Source organism: Heterodontus francisci, chromosome 23, assembly GCF_036365525.1.
Source record: "Heterodontus francisci isolate sHetFra1 chromosome 23, sHetFra1.hap1, whole genome shotgun sequence".
Classification (NCBI taxonomy): domain Eukaryota; kingdom Metazoa; phylum Chordata; class Chondrichthyes; order Heterodontiformes; family Heterodontidae; genus Heterodontus; species Heterodontus francisci.
In genome coordinates this window covers 30028074-30044273 of record NC_090393.1, presented here as the reverse complement: position 1 = coordinate 30044273, position 16200 = coordinate 30028074, and the positions used below count along the sequence as shown (strand labels likewise).

At 42.2% G+C, this 16200-nt stretch overlaps 2 protein-coding genes across 14 annotated transcripts in view; one reads left to right on the top strand and one right to left on the bottom strand.

The window, feature by feature from the left end:
- The window catches only part of sh2b3 (SH2B adaptor protein 3), a 286946-nt gene that overhangs the window by 173224 nt on the left and 97522 nt on the right, over positions 1-16200 (top strand). For 5 of the 6 annotated variants that reach the window (XM_068054951.1, XM_068054954.1, XM_068054952.1 and 2 more), the window contains exon 8: positions 686-5619. The exons of the other annotated variant lie outside the window; for it this stretch is intronic. In XM_068054951.1, the coding sequence (XP_067911052.1) occupies positions 686-984 (299 nt within the window). In that variant the 3' untranslated portion in view covers positions 985-5619. Of the gene's footprint in view, positions 1-685; positions 5620-16200 lie in introns of those variants that run through there. 6 annotated transcript variants of the gene reach the window in all.
- atxn2 (ataxin 2) overlaps positions 15042-16200 on the bottom strand; it is a 103909-nt gene continuing 102750 nt past the window's right edge. For all 8 annotated transcript variants that reach the window (XM_068054942.1, XM_068054943.1, XM_068054944.1 and 5 more), the window contains one exon: positions 15042-15613. In XM_068054942.1, coding sequence (XP_067911043.1) covers positions 15585-15613 — 29 coding nt within the window. In that variant the 3' untranslated portion in view covers positions 15042-15584. The remainder of the gene's footprint in view (positions 15614-16200) is intronic.

Sequence of the window (16200 nt, the reverse complement as noted above, 5' to 3'; positions counted from 1 at the left end):
AGTCCCAGCAGTGGCCACTGCTGCTTTCACAGAGGAGTTGCTAGCCCACCGATTGGCCAGCAGCTCTTGGAGGTGGGACTTCCTGTCTCAGAGGGGCAGAAGTCCTGCTTGGGGCCTGTTAAGGCCCTGGCTCGTGCAAAATTATGGCCTGGTGTCCAGGCACGTTGGAGACAGGCTTGTCCCTAACTTCTTGGCCAGTGGGCGGGGCCTCTGCCCCAACGTAAAAGTCTGCCAGAGACAATATAGAAGTAACTGGCCTTTCCTTTTTTTTTCTGTTAGTTCTTCCTTCACTGTGTATGTAAGACATTTTCACCCAAAATCATATTTAAGAAGCTTCAAGGAGCAAGGCAAGGCCAATATAGATTGTAGGTAATAGGTCAGCTTTTTCTGTCAAACTCACGGTGAGGCTATTAAATAATACAACTACTTCAGGCAAGAAGCAGATGCGCAGTTAAATGTCAGTATCGAAAATCTGCTGTCCGAGTTGTGCACTCTGTGGTTAGCTTCGTAAAAATGGCATCTCGCAGTCTGCCACACCATTACCGTGCATTGAATGTGGTGAAACTGCAGTGTTTGCATGGTAGATACATACTAAACTCACTGCAGAAAGTTAAGACTTGTCATTTCAAGCGCAGGGTTTTGCGAGACGTTGTTTTAAGATTCATATCTTGTTTTGTTTCCAAAGGATCTCATCCACCAACCAATGCATCAGTGTTGCCATTTTCCGTCCATCGCTGGAACTCAGAACCGAGTCTTGCTCACTTAGGTCCTTCCAGCTACAACATATCGGAAACTCTTATTTCCAGGCCAGCACCAGAACAGGTGTTCCATACGGTGCCCCCTCCCGAGGAATCTCTTGCTGGCCTGCGGCGAAGTGGCTCAGTGGTTGTGCCAACAAGGCGCCAACGAGACTCAGACTATGAAATGGAATCAGCTGCCAGAGGTCATTCACGGGCCATTGACAATCAGTATATGTTTCTTTGATTTTATGACAGAAGACAAATCTGGTCTTCACTTGTATCATAATCAAAGTTATTTCAACACTGAAACATTTTCAGATTTTCTGTAAAAGTGGAATGTATTCTTTTTGTTTCAGGATAGGGTAGGAGGCGGGGGTGAGAAACCTTGGGTCTCTTCTACTATTAGGCCTGTTGAAGGGCCTGTTTACAGCATTAAGTTGTATAGCTTTGTTTTCAATTTATCTTAAAAGACATGGCTTGTGTCTTTTGATTAAAATGATACAAAACGCTTTTTCTTTCATTTGGCTTATGTACAAATTGTATATGGATTGAATATAATGTTTAAAGCATATTTCTTTATATAATATCTGTTTTTTCCATTAACCTTTCTAAAATTATTTTAGAAAATACTTTAACTTAATTGCTGAACTGCAGTAATGCTCCTTGACAATGCAGGCATTACTGCTTGTTGCATTTAAAAACAAGCTTGCAACCATTTTGCTGGGTTTACAAGTCTCAGTCAAAGTAAACCTCTGTAATTAGGAGCACCTAATTTTTCTGTGCTTTTGCCTCTTTACTTAAAGGCTGACAGTTTGACGTATGGTTTAGTAACTCCAGTAGTTAAGTGGGGTTGTGAACACTAAGGTGATATAGTTTTGGGAATTTATAGAAAATTACAGGGTGCAACCTGACGTCTTATTCTCCATTATGATAATTGCAGAGAATTTCCCTTTGTGGGATTAGGTACATTGTTTTGTATATAATTACATCAGTAAATCTCCTGCGTTGCTGCTCCCTGTAGGTCTTAGAAGGGCAGGGGTTTTATACCTATAAAATGGAATGCAGGTATATGTGTCTTTAAGGCAAGAAGTGTAAAGAATGATGGATTTACCTGGAGCTTAGGTTGCAGACAAGAAGTCTGGCTTACTATAGCAAAATGCTGCGGATGCTGGAAATCTGAAACAGAAACAGAAAATGCTGGAAATCTGAAACAGAAACAGAAAATGCTGGAAAGTCATCAGGCCTGGCAGCATCTGTGGAGAGAAAAACAGAGTTCATGTTTCAGGTCAATGATCTTTTATCAAGAAGTCTGGCTTTTTGTGTAATCAAGTCAGTTAAGGATTTGTAAATATTGTGGAACTGATATATTGGTTGGGAGAGATTGTTTGATATCTGTTTAAAAAATAGAGTCAAGCAGAGAAACTTAAAATGTATTATCTTAATTGTAAGAACCACTGTTTCAAAATGTTGACGATTTCCAATATTTGCACCTCTCTTGGAGCTTTTCCATTATTTTTAAATCTTTCATCATGGTGTGCTGGAGCTCTTGAGAAAATGGAGAACCAGGGCTGGGAGCCAATTATCATGGGAGGAATCATCCAGTCACCTGACTCAATCTTTCCTAGTAAATTTGTCTAGGTCAGAATAAGTTTGCCTATACTTAAAGTGATAGAAGAAATATTGTGACTAATTATAATGTCTGTTATATATGAGGTATCATGTTTGCAAATTTCTGGGTCAAAACGGAAAAAGAAAGCCAGTGTAACTGATAAGTGACTTGATGATCTATCTGCCTAACATCAATTAGCTGATCATTGACTCTGAAAGGCACAGCAATTACACCTTGTGGTTTCAAAGGGACATATTAAGACACACAGAGCTGTACTTGAGCAGCAAAATAACACCTTGTGTGTTAGATTGTTTAATCTTCCTTGTCCTTTTAAACAGCATATTCTTTGATCTCCTTTGTGCAATATCATGCTAGCTTACATAAAAAAACATTAGTTCATCGATTGTAATGTTACAGTATAAAACTGTCTTGCTCAATCTTATTAGCAGAATGTTTATTCACAAAAATAAGTGCCAATTTTTCCTGCTCAAAATGTTACTTCAAGGTAACACCTTGATTTTTTTTTTTGAATCGGTCAAAACTCCATTTTGGATATTTCATGATGCAACAGTTGGTTGCCTGTGGTCATGATAGAGTTTTGCAGTTAGGTAGAGACCACTGGATAAAAAATGGTAAAGAACTCAGGGATGTTCAGAAACTATAAACATTACAAGCCATAAAATTGTAGTTTGGACCCATTTTGAGATTGAACCAATCTCTCTTTTTTGCAAAATCACATTAATTTTAAACATCAAAAGTTTTGCAATCAATCCTTATGAGCTATCCAACAAAAGAGAGCAATTTACAAGTGGAATATTATTTGTGTACCAGAATTAGCTTAAATACGCATTAATTGGCACTGAAGTATTCACAGTAGTGGTGCCCCACTTTAAGCTTTTTCATGGCAGTCACAGTGCAAGTAATATTTATAAACATGCAGCATTCCAACAAGTTGGAAAAAAATCTAACTGCACCATTGCTCAGTTGACTTATCAGGCTCTACAGTGCAGATTTCCTCTTTTCAGACATCAGTTTGAAATTGGCACCTTCTACAGGGGATATGTTGTGAATAACGCAAGGAGACTGATCACTCAATCAGATTGAAGAATTCTCGTAGATAGCAAAGCTGGAAATAGAAATTGCATTTAAATTATTGTACAGAAAGTGAAATTAAAAATAGGACATACAGATGGAATTATGGGAGAAATTTAAATAGCAAAACACAAACTTTAAAAAAAATAATTTTTTAAAAATTCTGCAATATTTGAATTTCCTTCTGAAGGAATGAGACTCCAGACTTGTAAAATTATTTTTTCTGGGCCAGGGAGGTTGTTAACAGTAATTATCATTTAGGTACAACTGAGTCTTTAACAGTGTACTGATTGAACAAGGTTTAAGTTTTTCATTGGTCTTTACAGTGAGCATAGAGGGGAATTAGATTAACATCATGTCAAATCTTTGTTGATTCTATTGGTGAAGACTGCAATAGTACACCCTGTGGAAGAGCAGCAACATAAATATTTTCACGTTTAACTGCACATATGCAGAGGTCAGATGTTGCTGTCCATTTCACTAAGTAACAATGGTGAGTGCTCATGGTCTCTCCAGCACTAGTACAGCAAAATGTGAGCCAGTGGCTACTTGGCTGACAGATTGGAGAGTGACCAATGCCCATGGCACAATACTCCAAGGAGTCACTTCTTTCAAGAGAAAATTGGCAAGATTTTTTTTATTGGAAAAAAAGTTTCAAACTTTTAATTTAGCGACCATAACATTAAACCACCTCAGTTGTTCCATCTTTTATCACAAGCACTTTACAATGGGGTGAGAATTGCTAAAAAAAAATGTGACTCACATGTGGTGTTAATATGCAAATCAGCCAGTAGCAAGTGAGAAAACCCGTGAATTGTGAATCAGAAATTGCTGAATTTGCACATAAAGTGGCCCTTAAACTTGCCACAGAAGTAATTAATAGCATAATTACCTTTTGACTTGTGGTAATTGTTAATGACTGCTAATTAACTGCTCTGATCTAGAAAATGGAGTGTGGTGTCTCATTCCTTCAGTTAGTGAATTGAAGATGATTTTAAAAATGTGAAAAAAATTCTATTTTTCGATTGTTTCTTTTTTCCTCTCTCTGCACCAACCTATAAGGCTTAAACCTGTGGCAAAATGTGTTCCTATCAGAAAAGCAGATTCCAACTAATTTGCATGTGCCAAACATTTTTGAACACTGCATAACAATTGTAGAATTTAATGGTAGGTTCACAAAACACTATTTCTTTCTAAAAGTTTGCCTTGCATTTTTTATGAAATGTGCCTCAAGTTTCAGAAAACTATAAGCTCCTGCTCAATGCTGATCATCTACATTTCCAACCATTGCACAAAGTTAGCCTTTTTAAGTCGAATTTCAGTCGCACCATAGGTATGGTTTTCTGTGCATAGAAATGAGGCATTGAGATAAAATGCTATCGTATAGAATTCATAAATAATGTAAAGAATACATTTATACAGCAAGCTTAAGAAAATGTGGTAGTTGAACTGTTTATTGTTTGAATTTATAAATATTTCATTACAGTCTTGTAATTGGACGATTTGACCTTCTCAAGGGCAACTAGGGATGGCAATAAATGCTGGCGCTCACACCCATGAACGAATAAAAAAAAAAGTTACGAGCATGAAAAAAATTATGTAATAGAGCACCCTGATTTTAAAAATTCAAATCATTAACCATTGAAATACCATAGTTTCCTATAATGATTGCTGTATACAATTGAAAACTTTGTACTTAATTTTGTTTGAAACTGGTGGATTACCATGTAGATATATGTTCCAGACTCTTCTAGATCACTTGTTCTTAAGATTAAATTTACGTGGAGCACTGGTATTACAGAAATGCTCACCTGTGACCATTCAGTATTAACAAATCAATGTTCAGATTGTTGTACATTTGAAGACCGGTATACTGTACCTATTTCAGTTAGTAAAACAAAGTTCAAGTATACCATTATTGGTAATTCTCTACCTAGTAGATTCTGCTGGAAACTTAACATAATGGAGTTGTATTAATTGGATATGGAGATGTAGAGGACACTCAGCTGCTAGATTATTAAATGCATGGTTGCTATCTTGATAGAAACTGCATTTTCATGTTTTCCCATCCTTTTGCAAACACTGCAAAAAAGTTTATTTTCTGCAAACTGTCTATATGTACTGTAGTAACTTATTGTACATTGTTGCATTTTTCCCAAAATAAAAAGAGTGGTCTTATTTTGTCTTCATTACTGGAGTTATACAAGTACTTAAAAATCTTGCAATGCTTCTTGCTTATTTGGATGCATAGCAGTTAACCAAATATGTATTTTCAACATAACCAAACCAATGCAATCAGGAATGAGGTTAGGTGATGTAGGAATACTGGAATATTGGAAAAATAATGTAGGATATTGCCCATTATGTGCATCCAACAGTAAGAGGTTGTTACATGGTGACAGTGCAAACAAAGGATAAATGGTGGCCAGGAGAATATTCCGTTTCTTTTGACAGTGCCATGGTTATATACATCCATCTCAGCCAAAAGACGGCTCCTCTGATCATGTAGCATTCCCTCTGTATTGCACTGGAGCATCAGCTGGTCGTGGATTATGCGCTTATAGCTCTGGTGTGGGACTTGAACCCAGGCCTTTCTGACTCCAGTAAGAGTGCTACCAACTGAGCTGACATTAACAGCTGGAGTAAAAACAGAAAGTACTGGAAATACTCAGCAGGTCTGGCAGCATCTGTGGAGAGAGAAGCAGAGTTAAAGTTTCAGGTCTGTGACCTTTCATCAGAACTGGCAAAGTTTGGAAAAGAATTAGGTTTCAAGCAAGTGGGGGTGGGGACGGGGGCAGTTGGTGGGGAAGAGAACAAAAAGGGAAGGTGTGTAATAGAGCAGAGGGCAGGAGAGATTAAATAACAAAGCTGTCCTGGGACTAAGGCAAAGAGTGTGTTAATGCTTGTGGGGTTGAAAGAAAAAGAAAGCATTAGTCCAGAGAGAGTGTTAATGGAAGAAAAATGAGCAGCTCTGTCTATATGAAAAACAGGCACATGGTTTAAAAAAAAATTAAAATATTAAAAAACAGTCATGCTCTGAAATGATTGAACTCAACGTTCAGTTCGCAAGGCTGTGGAGTGCCTAATCAAAAGATCAGGTGCTGCTCCTCGAACTTATGTTGATGTTCACTGCAACACCGGAGCAGACCAAGGACAGATATGTGGGCATGAGAGCAGGGGGTGGTGTTGAAATGGCAAGCGACCAGTCATGTTTTCAGACTGAGCAGAGGTGTTCCGCAAAGCAGTCACCCAATCTGCGTTTTGTCTCCCCAATGTAGAGGCGACTGCATTGTGAGCAGTGAATACAGTATACTAAATTGCAGGAAGTACAAGTAAATTGCTGCTTCACCTTTTTTTTTCAGTTCATTCATGGGATGTAGGCGTCACTGGCTAGGCCAGCCTTTATTGCCCATCCCGAATTGCCCTTGAGAAGGTGGTGGTGCCTTCTTGGACCGTTGCAGTCCATGTGGGGTAGGTACACCCACAGTGCTATTAGGAAGGGAGTTCCAGGATTTTGACCCAGCGACAGTGAAGGAACGGCGATATACTTCCAAGTCAGGATGGTGTGTGACTTGGAGGGGAACTTGCAGGTGGTGGTGTTCCCATGTATTTGCTGCCCTTGTCCTTCTAGTTGGTAGAGGTCACGGGTTTGGAAGGTGCTGTCCAAGGAGCCTTGGTGCATTGCTGCAGTGCATCTTGTGGATGGTACACACTGCTGCCACTGTGCGTCGGTGGTGGAGGGAGTGAATGTTTGTAGATGAGGTGCCAATCAAGCGGGCTGTTTTGTCCTGGATGGTGTCAAGCTTCTTGAGTGTTGTTGGAGCTGCACCCATCCAGGCAAGTGGAGAGTATTCCATCACACTCCTGACTTGTGCCTTGTAGATGGTGGACAGACCTTGGGGAGTCAGGAGGTGAGTTACTCGCCTCAGAATTCCTAGCCTCTGACCTGCTCTTGTAGTCACGGTATTTATATGACTACTCCAGTTCAGTTTCTGGTCAATGGTAGCCCCTAGGATGTTGATAGTGGGGGATTCAGCAATGGTAATGCTGTTGAATGTCAAGGGGAGATGGTTAGATTCTCTCTTGTTGGAGATGGTCATTGCCTGGCACTTGTGTGGCATGAATGTTACTTGCCACTTATCAGCCCAAGACTGGATATTGTCCAAGTCTTGCTGCATTTCTACACGGACTGCTTCAGTATCTGAAGAGTCACGCATGGTGCAATCATCAGCGAACATCCCCACTTCTGACCTTATGATTGAAGGAAGGTCATTGATGAAGCAGCTGATGATGGTTGGGCCTAGGACACTACCCTGAGGAACTCCTGCAGTGATGTCCTGGAGCTCAGATGATTGACCTCCAACAACCACAACCATCTTCCTTTGCGTTAGGTATGACTCCAGCCAGCAGAGGGTTTTTCCTCTGATTCCCATTGACCTCAGTTTTGCTAGGGCTCCTTGTTGCCGTACTCAGTCAAATGCTGCCTTGATGTCAAGGGCAGTCACTCTCACCTCACCTCTTTTGTCCATGTTTGAACCAAGGCTGTAATGAGGTCAGGAGCTGAGTGGCCCTGGCGGAACCCAAACTGAGCGTCACTGAGCAGGTTATTGTTAAGCAAGTGCCGCTTGCTGGCACTGTTGATGACACCTTCCATCACTTTACTGATGATTGAGAGTAGGCTGATGGGGCGATAATTGGCCAGGTTGGACTTGTGCTGCTTTTTGTGTACAGGACAGACCTGGGCAATTTTCCACACTGTCGGGTAGATGCCAGTGCTGTAGCTGTACTGGAACAGCTTGGCTGGGGGGCGCGGCAAGTTCTGGAGCACAGGTCTTCAGTACTATTGCCGGAATATTGTCAGGGCCCAAAGTTTTTGCAGTATCCAGTGCCTTCAGTCGCTTCTTGATATCAAGCGGAGTGAATCGAATTGGCTGAAGTCTGGCATCTGTGATGCTGGGGACTTCAGGAGGAGGCCGAGATGGATCATCAACTCGGCACTTCTGGCTGAAGATTGTTGCAAATGCTTCAGCCTTATCTTTCACACTGATGTGCTGGGCTCCCCATCATTGAGGATGGGGATATTTGTGGAGCCACCTCTTCCAATTAGTTGTTTAATTGTCCACCACCATTCACGGCTGGATGTGGCAGGACTGCAGAGCTTAGATCTGATCCGTTGGTTATGGGATCGCTTAGCTCTGTCTATCGCATGCTGCTTGCGCAGTTTGGCATGCAAGTAGTCCTGGGTTGCAGCTTCACCAGGTTGACACCTCACTTTGAGGTATGACTCGTGCTGCTCCTGGCATGCCCTCCTCACTGAACCAGGGTTGGTCTCCTGGCTTGATGGTAATGGTAGAGTGGGGGATATGCCGGGCCATGAAGTTACAGATTGTGGTTGAGTACAATTCTGCTGATGGCCCACAGCTCCTCATGGATGTCCAGTTTTGCATTGCTAGATCTGTTCAAAATCTATCCCATTTAGCACGGTGATAGTGCCACACAACACGATGGACGGTATCCTTATTGTGAAGACGGGACCGTCTCCACAAGGACTGTGCAGTGGTGACTCCTACCAATACTGTCATGGACAGAAGCAGCTACGGCAGGCATACTGGTGAGGACGAGGTCAAGTATGTTTTCCCCTCGTATTGGTTCACCCACCACCTGCCGCATACCCAGTCTAGCAGCTATGTCCTTTAGGACTCGGCCAGCTCGGTCAGTAGTGGTGCTACCGAGCCACTCTTGGGGATGGACATTGAAGTCCCCCACCCAGAGTACATTTTGTGCCTTTGCCACTCTCCGTGCTTCCTCCAAGTGGTGTTCAACATGGAGGAGTACTGACTCATCAGCTGAGGGAGGGCGGTCGGTGGTAATCAGTAGGAGGTTACCTTACCCATGTTTGACCAAATGCCATCAGACTTCATGGGGTCCGGAGTCGATGTTGAGGACTCCCAGGGCAACTCCCTCCCTACTGTATACCACTGTGCCACCACCTCTGGTGGGTCTTTCCTGCCGTTGGGACAGAACATACCTGGGGATGGTGATGGCAGTGTCTGGGACATTGTCAGGTATGATTCCGTGAGTATGACTGTCAGGTTTGACTGGTCTGTGGGACAGCTCTCCCAACTTTGGCACAAGCCCCCAGATGTTAGTAAGGAGGACTTTGCAGAGTCAACGGGGCTGGCTTTGCCGTTTCCCGTGCCTAGGTTTCGGTGGTCCGTCCGGTTTCATTCCTTTTTATTGACTGTGTAGCGGTTAGGTACAACTGAGTGGCTTGCGAGGCCATTTCAGAAGGCATGTAAGAGTTAACCACATTGTGGGTCTGGAGTCACATGTCGGCCAGACCAGGTAAGGACAGCAGATTTCCTTCCCGAAAGGACATTAGTGAACCAGATGGGTTTTTACAACAATCGACAATGGTTTCATGGCCATCATTAGACTAGCTTTTAATTCCAGATTTATTAATTAATTTCCACCTTCTGCTGTGTTGGAATTCAACCCATGTCCCCAGAGAAATACCCTGGGTCTCTGGGTTACTAGTCCAGTGACAATGCCACCACCTACCCCCTGGAAGGAGTGTTCGGGGCCTTGGATGGTAAGGAGTGAGGAGGTAAAAGGACAAGTATTACGCCTCCTGCGATTGCATGGGAAAGGGCGAGGTGTCGGAGCTGACCAGGGAAAAGGAAAATGTGTTTGGTGATGGCATGATGCTGGAGGTGGCAGAAATGGTGGAGGATGAGCCTTTGGATGTGAAGGCGGTGGGGTGGAAAGTGAGGACAGGAGAAATGCTGTCGCAGTTCTGGTCTCTGTTCAACATCCCCAAGTGCCTCAAATGCTCAGATTCCTCTATAGTGTGGTATCACCTGCATGGCATGCCTTCAGCATGCAGAATAGTAACTTGCATTCAAAATATTTTTAAATTATCATCTTTTATTAAGATATCAGATAAACATGCGGGTATGTACAATATTTTGAAGTTGCTGTGGAGGAGTCACCATAAGTGAAATAATACCCTAGAACTGCCATTCTTTCTGCACCACCTGCAGGTGATGAGGCCCATTGCAGCCTATTTCAAACAAGAAATAATATAGCTAAGATTCTCAACCCAGGTCAGAAACAAATGCCTAAAAACAACTAATGAACTATATATTGAAATCATTTAACCTAATTTACATAGTTTTATTGCACCGAAGAAGACCATTCAGCCCAACTGATTTATGGTGGCATTTATGCTCCACATCTCACCTTCCCCACATCTCTTTACTTCATTTAACCCTGCAGTGCCCACTATTCCTTCCTCCCTCAATTACTAATCTCGCTTCTTCTTGAATGCCTCTGCTATTTACCTGAACTGAGTCAGTTGCATAAATTTAGGAAAGCTTTAATATATTGAACAAGTTTTGTCATTTAAACTTCACCCTTAACGTGCTTAGGCACCCAATAAAAGAACAAAGGCTACTTCGAAAGCAACTTCCAAACCTGCAACCTCAGCAAGGGCAACAGATGCATGTGCCTTGCCATCCTGACTTAGAAATACAGCACTGTTCACTGTCGCTGGGCCAAAATCCTATAATTATAATTAATTTTTGAAGTTACAAGGTCCGTTCTGACAAACGCACCCACTGAAACAGACTCAGTGGTTTTCTGTGTCAGTGACTATCACGTGGACAACTACGGGAGCCTAAATATTTGAATGCAGTAAGTACAGTAGAACTGTCAGAATACAAACAAGTTGCAAACTGAAAGCCTGCATAACTTCAGAGCAATAAATTGAGTACATAGTTAACAGAAAGACTTGCAGTTATAACAAAGCCTGCCCACAACCTTAGGACATCCCAACCCAGACCCATTTCAGAGCCAGTACTTTTTCGAAGCGTCATCAGTTTTAAAAAGCATGACGTCCAAAGGGCACATAGCAAGCTTCCAAGTCAGGATGGCGTGCTGCTTGGAGGTGGTGATTCCATGCGTATGTTGCCCTTGTCCTTCTATGTGATAAAGGTTATGGACTTTGGAATTATGCTATAAAACGCCCAGGTGAGTTGCTGTAGTGCAGATTGTCGATGGTACACACTGTTGCTACTGTGCACCAGTGATGGAAGGAGTGAATGTTTCACGTGGTGGATAGGGTGCCGATTCAGCGCACTGCTTTGTCCAGCATGGTGTCAAGCTGTGAATGTTGTTGGAGCTGCACTCATCCAGGCAAGTGGGGAATATTTTATCACAATCCTGACTTGTGTGTTGGACAGGTTTTGGGGAGGGAGATGGTGAAATACTTGAAGAATTCCCCACCTCTGATCTTCTCTTGTAATCGCAGTATTTAAATGGCTTCTCCAGTTCCGTTTCTGGTCAATGATAACCCCCCACAATGTCCATGGTGAGGGAATTCAGCGATGGTAATGCGATTGAACATCATGGGGAGATGGTTAGATTCTCTCATGTTGGAGATAGTCATTGCCTGGCACTTGTGCAGTGTGAATGTTACTTGCCACTTATCAGCCCAAGTCTGAACATTGTCTCGGTCTTGCTGCATTTGGATACTGAGTGCCTCAGCATCTGAAGAGTTGCAAATGATCGTGAACATCGCACAATCATCAGCAAACATTCCCACTTTGGACTTTGTGATGGAGGGCACGTCATTTTTTTTTATATATTCCTTTGCAGGATTGGGCGCCACTGACCAGGCCAGCATTTATTGCCCACCCCTAATTGCCCTTGAACTGAGTGGCTTGCTAGGCCATTTCAGAGAGCATTTAAGAGTCAACCACATTGCTGTGGGTCTGGAGTCCCAGGTGGGTTTTTACAACAATTACCAATGATTTCAATTTCATGGTCATCATTAGACTGGCTTTTAATTCCAGATTTATTAATTGAATTCAAATTTCACCATCTGCTGTGGTGGAATTCAAATCCATGCCCCCCAGAGCAGTAGCCTGGGTCTGCATTACTAGTCCAGTGACATTACCACTACGCCACTGCCCCCCTGATGCAGCAGATGAAGACGGTTGGGCCGAGGGCACTGCTCTGAGGAACTGAGTGGCTTGCTAGGCCATTTCAGAGGGAAGTTAAAAGTCAACCACACTGCTGTGGGTTTGGAGTCACATGTAGGCCAGATGGGGAGTAAGAATGGCAGATTTCCTTCCCTAAAGGGCATTAGCAACCCTGATGGGTTTTTAAGACAATCCAGTAGTTTCACAATCATCATTACAGAGACTAGCTTTAGATTCCAGATTTATTAATTAGTCGAATTTAAATTGCTCCAGCTGCAATGGTGGGATTTGAACTAATCTCCAAAGCATTAGTCCAGGCCCCTGGGTTATAGTCCAGTAACATTACCACTATGCTACCACTCCTGGTCCCAGAATAGTGCCATAGGATCTTTTACATCCACCTGAGCACGCAAAACAGGGCCTCAGTTTAATGTCTCAATCTAAAGACAGCACCTCCAATAGTGCAGCACTCCCTCAGTACTGCTTTTGTGCTCGTCTCAGTACTGGAACTGAACCCACAAGCTTCTGACTCAGAAGCAAGAGTCACGGCTGATATGTTTCTGTCCCTTTCCCAGTGCCATTTTTTGTAATCTATTTCCTAATAAGCTAGACCCTAACACAGACAGCCACCTGCATCAAGCAAATGGCGCTAAGCATTTGCCATTGCCATAGGAGTTAATTAGAAAGGCACCACTTACACTGTATTAAGCATACCAAGTATTTTGGGTAGTTCAGTAAGTACTTACTGATATAAAAAGCTGTGGTGATTTCAAAGTTAGGTCTCCAAGAAGTCTCAGTCAGATGTCTGTACCACATTAATGCTCTGCATTATACTTAGTGATTCAAAAAGCTGTGCCGATTTCAGGCAAAGTCAGGTCTTTAAGCAGTCTCAATGAGTCGTTCACATCTGGTTCAAGTGAGATTATTTCAGTGATAACATTCTGGATGCAACTGCTAACAATGAAGAAAGGCAGTTGCTACTTGCTTTAAAAAAAAAATACATTGGTCACTTGCCTTCTTGATTTTACCATCCAACACAAATAGTGGGCACATCAAAGGACTGTAAGCAGTGGAGACTATACAGACAAATATATATATATATATTTATACTATATATAACACTCCGCAGAACACTGCTCCAAATAATCAGGAATGTTGACAACGACATTGGTTCTCAAACTGGGATCCGTAAGACTTCCCAGCGGGTCTGCGAAATGTCCATGGGACCCGTTGCTGCAACGGAGTAAATTTGGCACAGTGGTTGGCTATTATTTTGATTTCCTTCATCTGCTCAAGTGGTGCAGGCAAGAACTCCCGTACCAGGGAATTCAATGTCAGGCCCAGGGGTCTGTTGCACTCACAGAGCAAGACATTGGTAAGCAATTACCAGGTGGGAGCCAGGTCTGAGGCATACATAACCAAATGAGCAGGGCCTCAGACTGACTGAGGATTCCAACAGGCCCCAGAGACACCAAGAATGGATTCGCAGGGATGGGGCTGTGAGCAATTAGAAAGGAGCCACATCAACCTTGTTCAGGGATCTGGAAGGACGACCAAGCTGAGTTTCCTTCACTGAGTACAGCAGCTACTCGGGCTAAAGCCATGGTACCAGTCACTGGTGGTGTTCTGATGCAGAAATGCTGCACAACAGGCAGTGTCAGCGATATTCCAGCACAGAAAGGCTAGTAAACAGCCAAGTAGGAGAAAAAAAACTCAGCAGTTGTGAGTAGGCAGGGTGGAAGGTTACATCTGAAACTGTGCCAGTGTTACAAACAGGAACCATCAAATCTAATCCCACTCTAGGAAGAACAGGGATATGTCACATAGTGTAGTATTCAACAGTCATGTTGCTGAACCTGTAGGGTTACCTTTCAGCTGTAAGGAAAAGTTTTCACATCACCAATCGCATCAATGCTCACTATATCAGACACCCCTTGCAAATTTCATGCACATCCCTTTAACAGGACACCGATGAACTTTACAATCAAAAATGTAAATGAGTTTACAGTATTATAATTTAGATTGGGAGTCTGTGATTACTAATCCATTTGAAATGGGGTCCTTCAACCAAAAATGTTTGCGAACCACTGGTCTACCACAGGCTAGGATTTAATTGTGTGGATTGTAACGTTAAGATTTATAATTAAGTAAATGTTTCAGGATTACCCACAGGAGTCAAGGAGAAACTTCACGGTTCGTTCAAGGAAGTTTTACTTTTGGTTCTCCACATCCCTTCATGAGGTTAAACAATGTAAGAAAATTATAAAGATGAAAAAGGCCATTTAGCTAATTAAAGCTCATTTCCCAGCACGCAATTACACTATAATCCTCATCCACAGATGCTGCCCTGTGCTGAGTATGTCCAGCATTTTCTGTTTTTATGCCATAATCATGTTTTTGTTGAGATAAATGGATAGAGACCATTACAGAGCATACTGTATGTGGCCTGTTTAAAAGAAAGGGTTCAAGTAGTTCAAACAGCATTTTTAATTCTGTAACTTTCATCTTCTATTCAATGCTGACCATTAAAGGTGTAGAAAAAGTCACAATCACATCACATCATCAGTTTTTAAAACTTTTTATTTTTTTGTTTTTTAAATTTTTTTTTATATTATCTACAAAGTAAAAGTTTTTTTTTAACTTAAAAGTTACACCACTGTCTGGGGACAGTGCTCTCCTCCAGCAATCTCTATTCATAAATAATCCACCAGTTCACAACCGGAATTTGTTACAAGATGAAGTTCAAGTTTGGTTAGAAGCAGAGGGTTCTGGTTTGCCAAATCTGGATGGCTTGCAGCAGGAACAAACATTTTATTAGTTCTTTCACCATGAGAAGTTCATAACTTAGAAGGGTCAGGCAAAATAAATACATTCCAGTTATCAGAAAGCAGATTTGGGGTATTTTGTCAGGCTGTTGATTGGACACACTGATTCCAGAATTTCCACTTGGCGCTCAGTTCCTTCTCGCCATTCTATCTTGCCTTCCTCACAAGAGCAGCCACTGAATCACTCAGCAACACATTCCTACTGGATGTTCTGTGACAGCACATGGTTTAGCATGAGAAGACAATTTCTAGTACTCTGTGCTTCTGGTTCCAGGTTTTAGGGCGGGGAAGGATATGTGACATCAAGTGGCCTGTCGCTTACTGTAGGACAGGACTACAACTGCTGCTGATGATGGGCTTGTACTAATGGGAGATGAAAAAGAGAAAAGAGTTTTAAGTTATCAAGTTAACTCCATAAACACAGTCAAGCAGGAATTTTGTTTGGCTTGTCCATTCACTTCCTTCCCCACCATTTTCCAAGGCCACAAACACTCCTTCCAAGTGAAACAGCAATTTACAAGTACATTTCAAGCTATAGATGATGGGAAGTGCCAGGCAAAGCTTAAGTATTACATACTGATATCATGCATAGGCTATTCTTTCACAGACCCAAGTTAAAAGCAGCATCGGTGCAAAGATTCTGCTTGTCCCTGGTGCTTACTCTCTTGCTGGCAACAAGAAGGGAGATTGGCCAGGTTGTCCCAGCTTTCATTTGCCATTTGAAGGGTTGGCCAGCGACCTTCCTGGTTGAAGAGGTGGCTGACTGCCCAACCCTAGCTAATGCGCGGTCAGGGAGAAAATCCAGTCCTTTTAATGTCAGTAGCAGAGTGTGAGCAACATAAATTCAGTAAAGATGTACCAAATTCCACAGAATTTATCTACTTAAATTAGCTTTACCCTAAGCCTACAAGTCAAACCTTTGCTACAAATTGTCAATGGAATGCTGAATT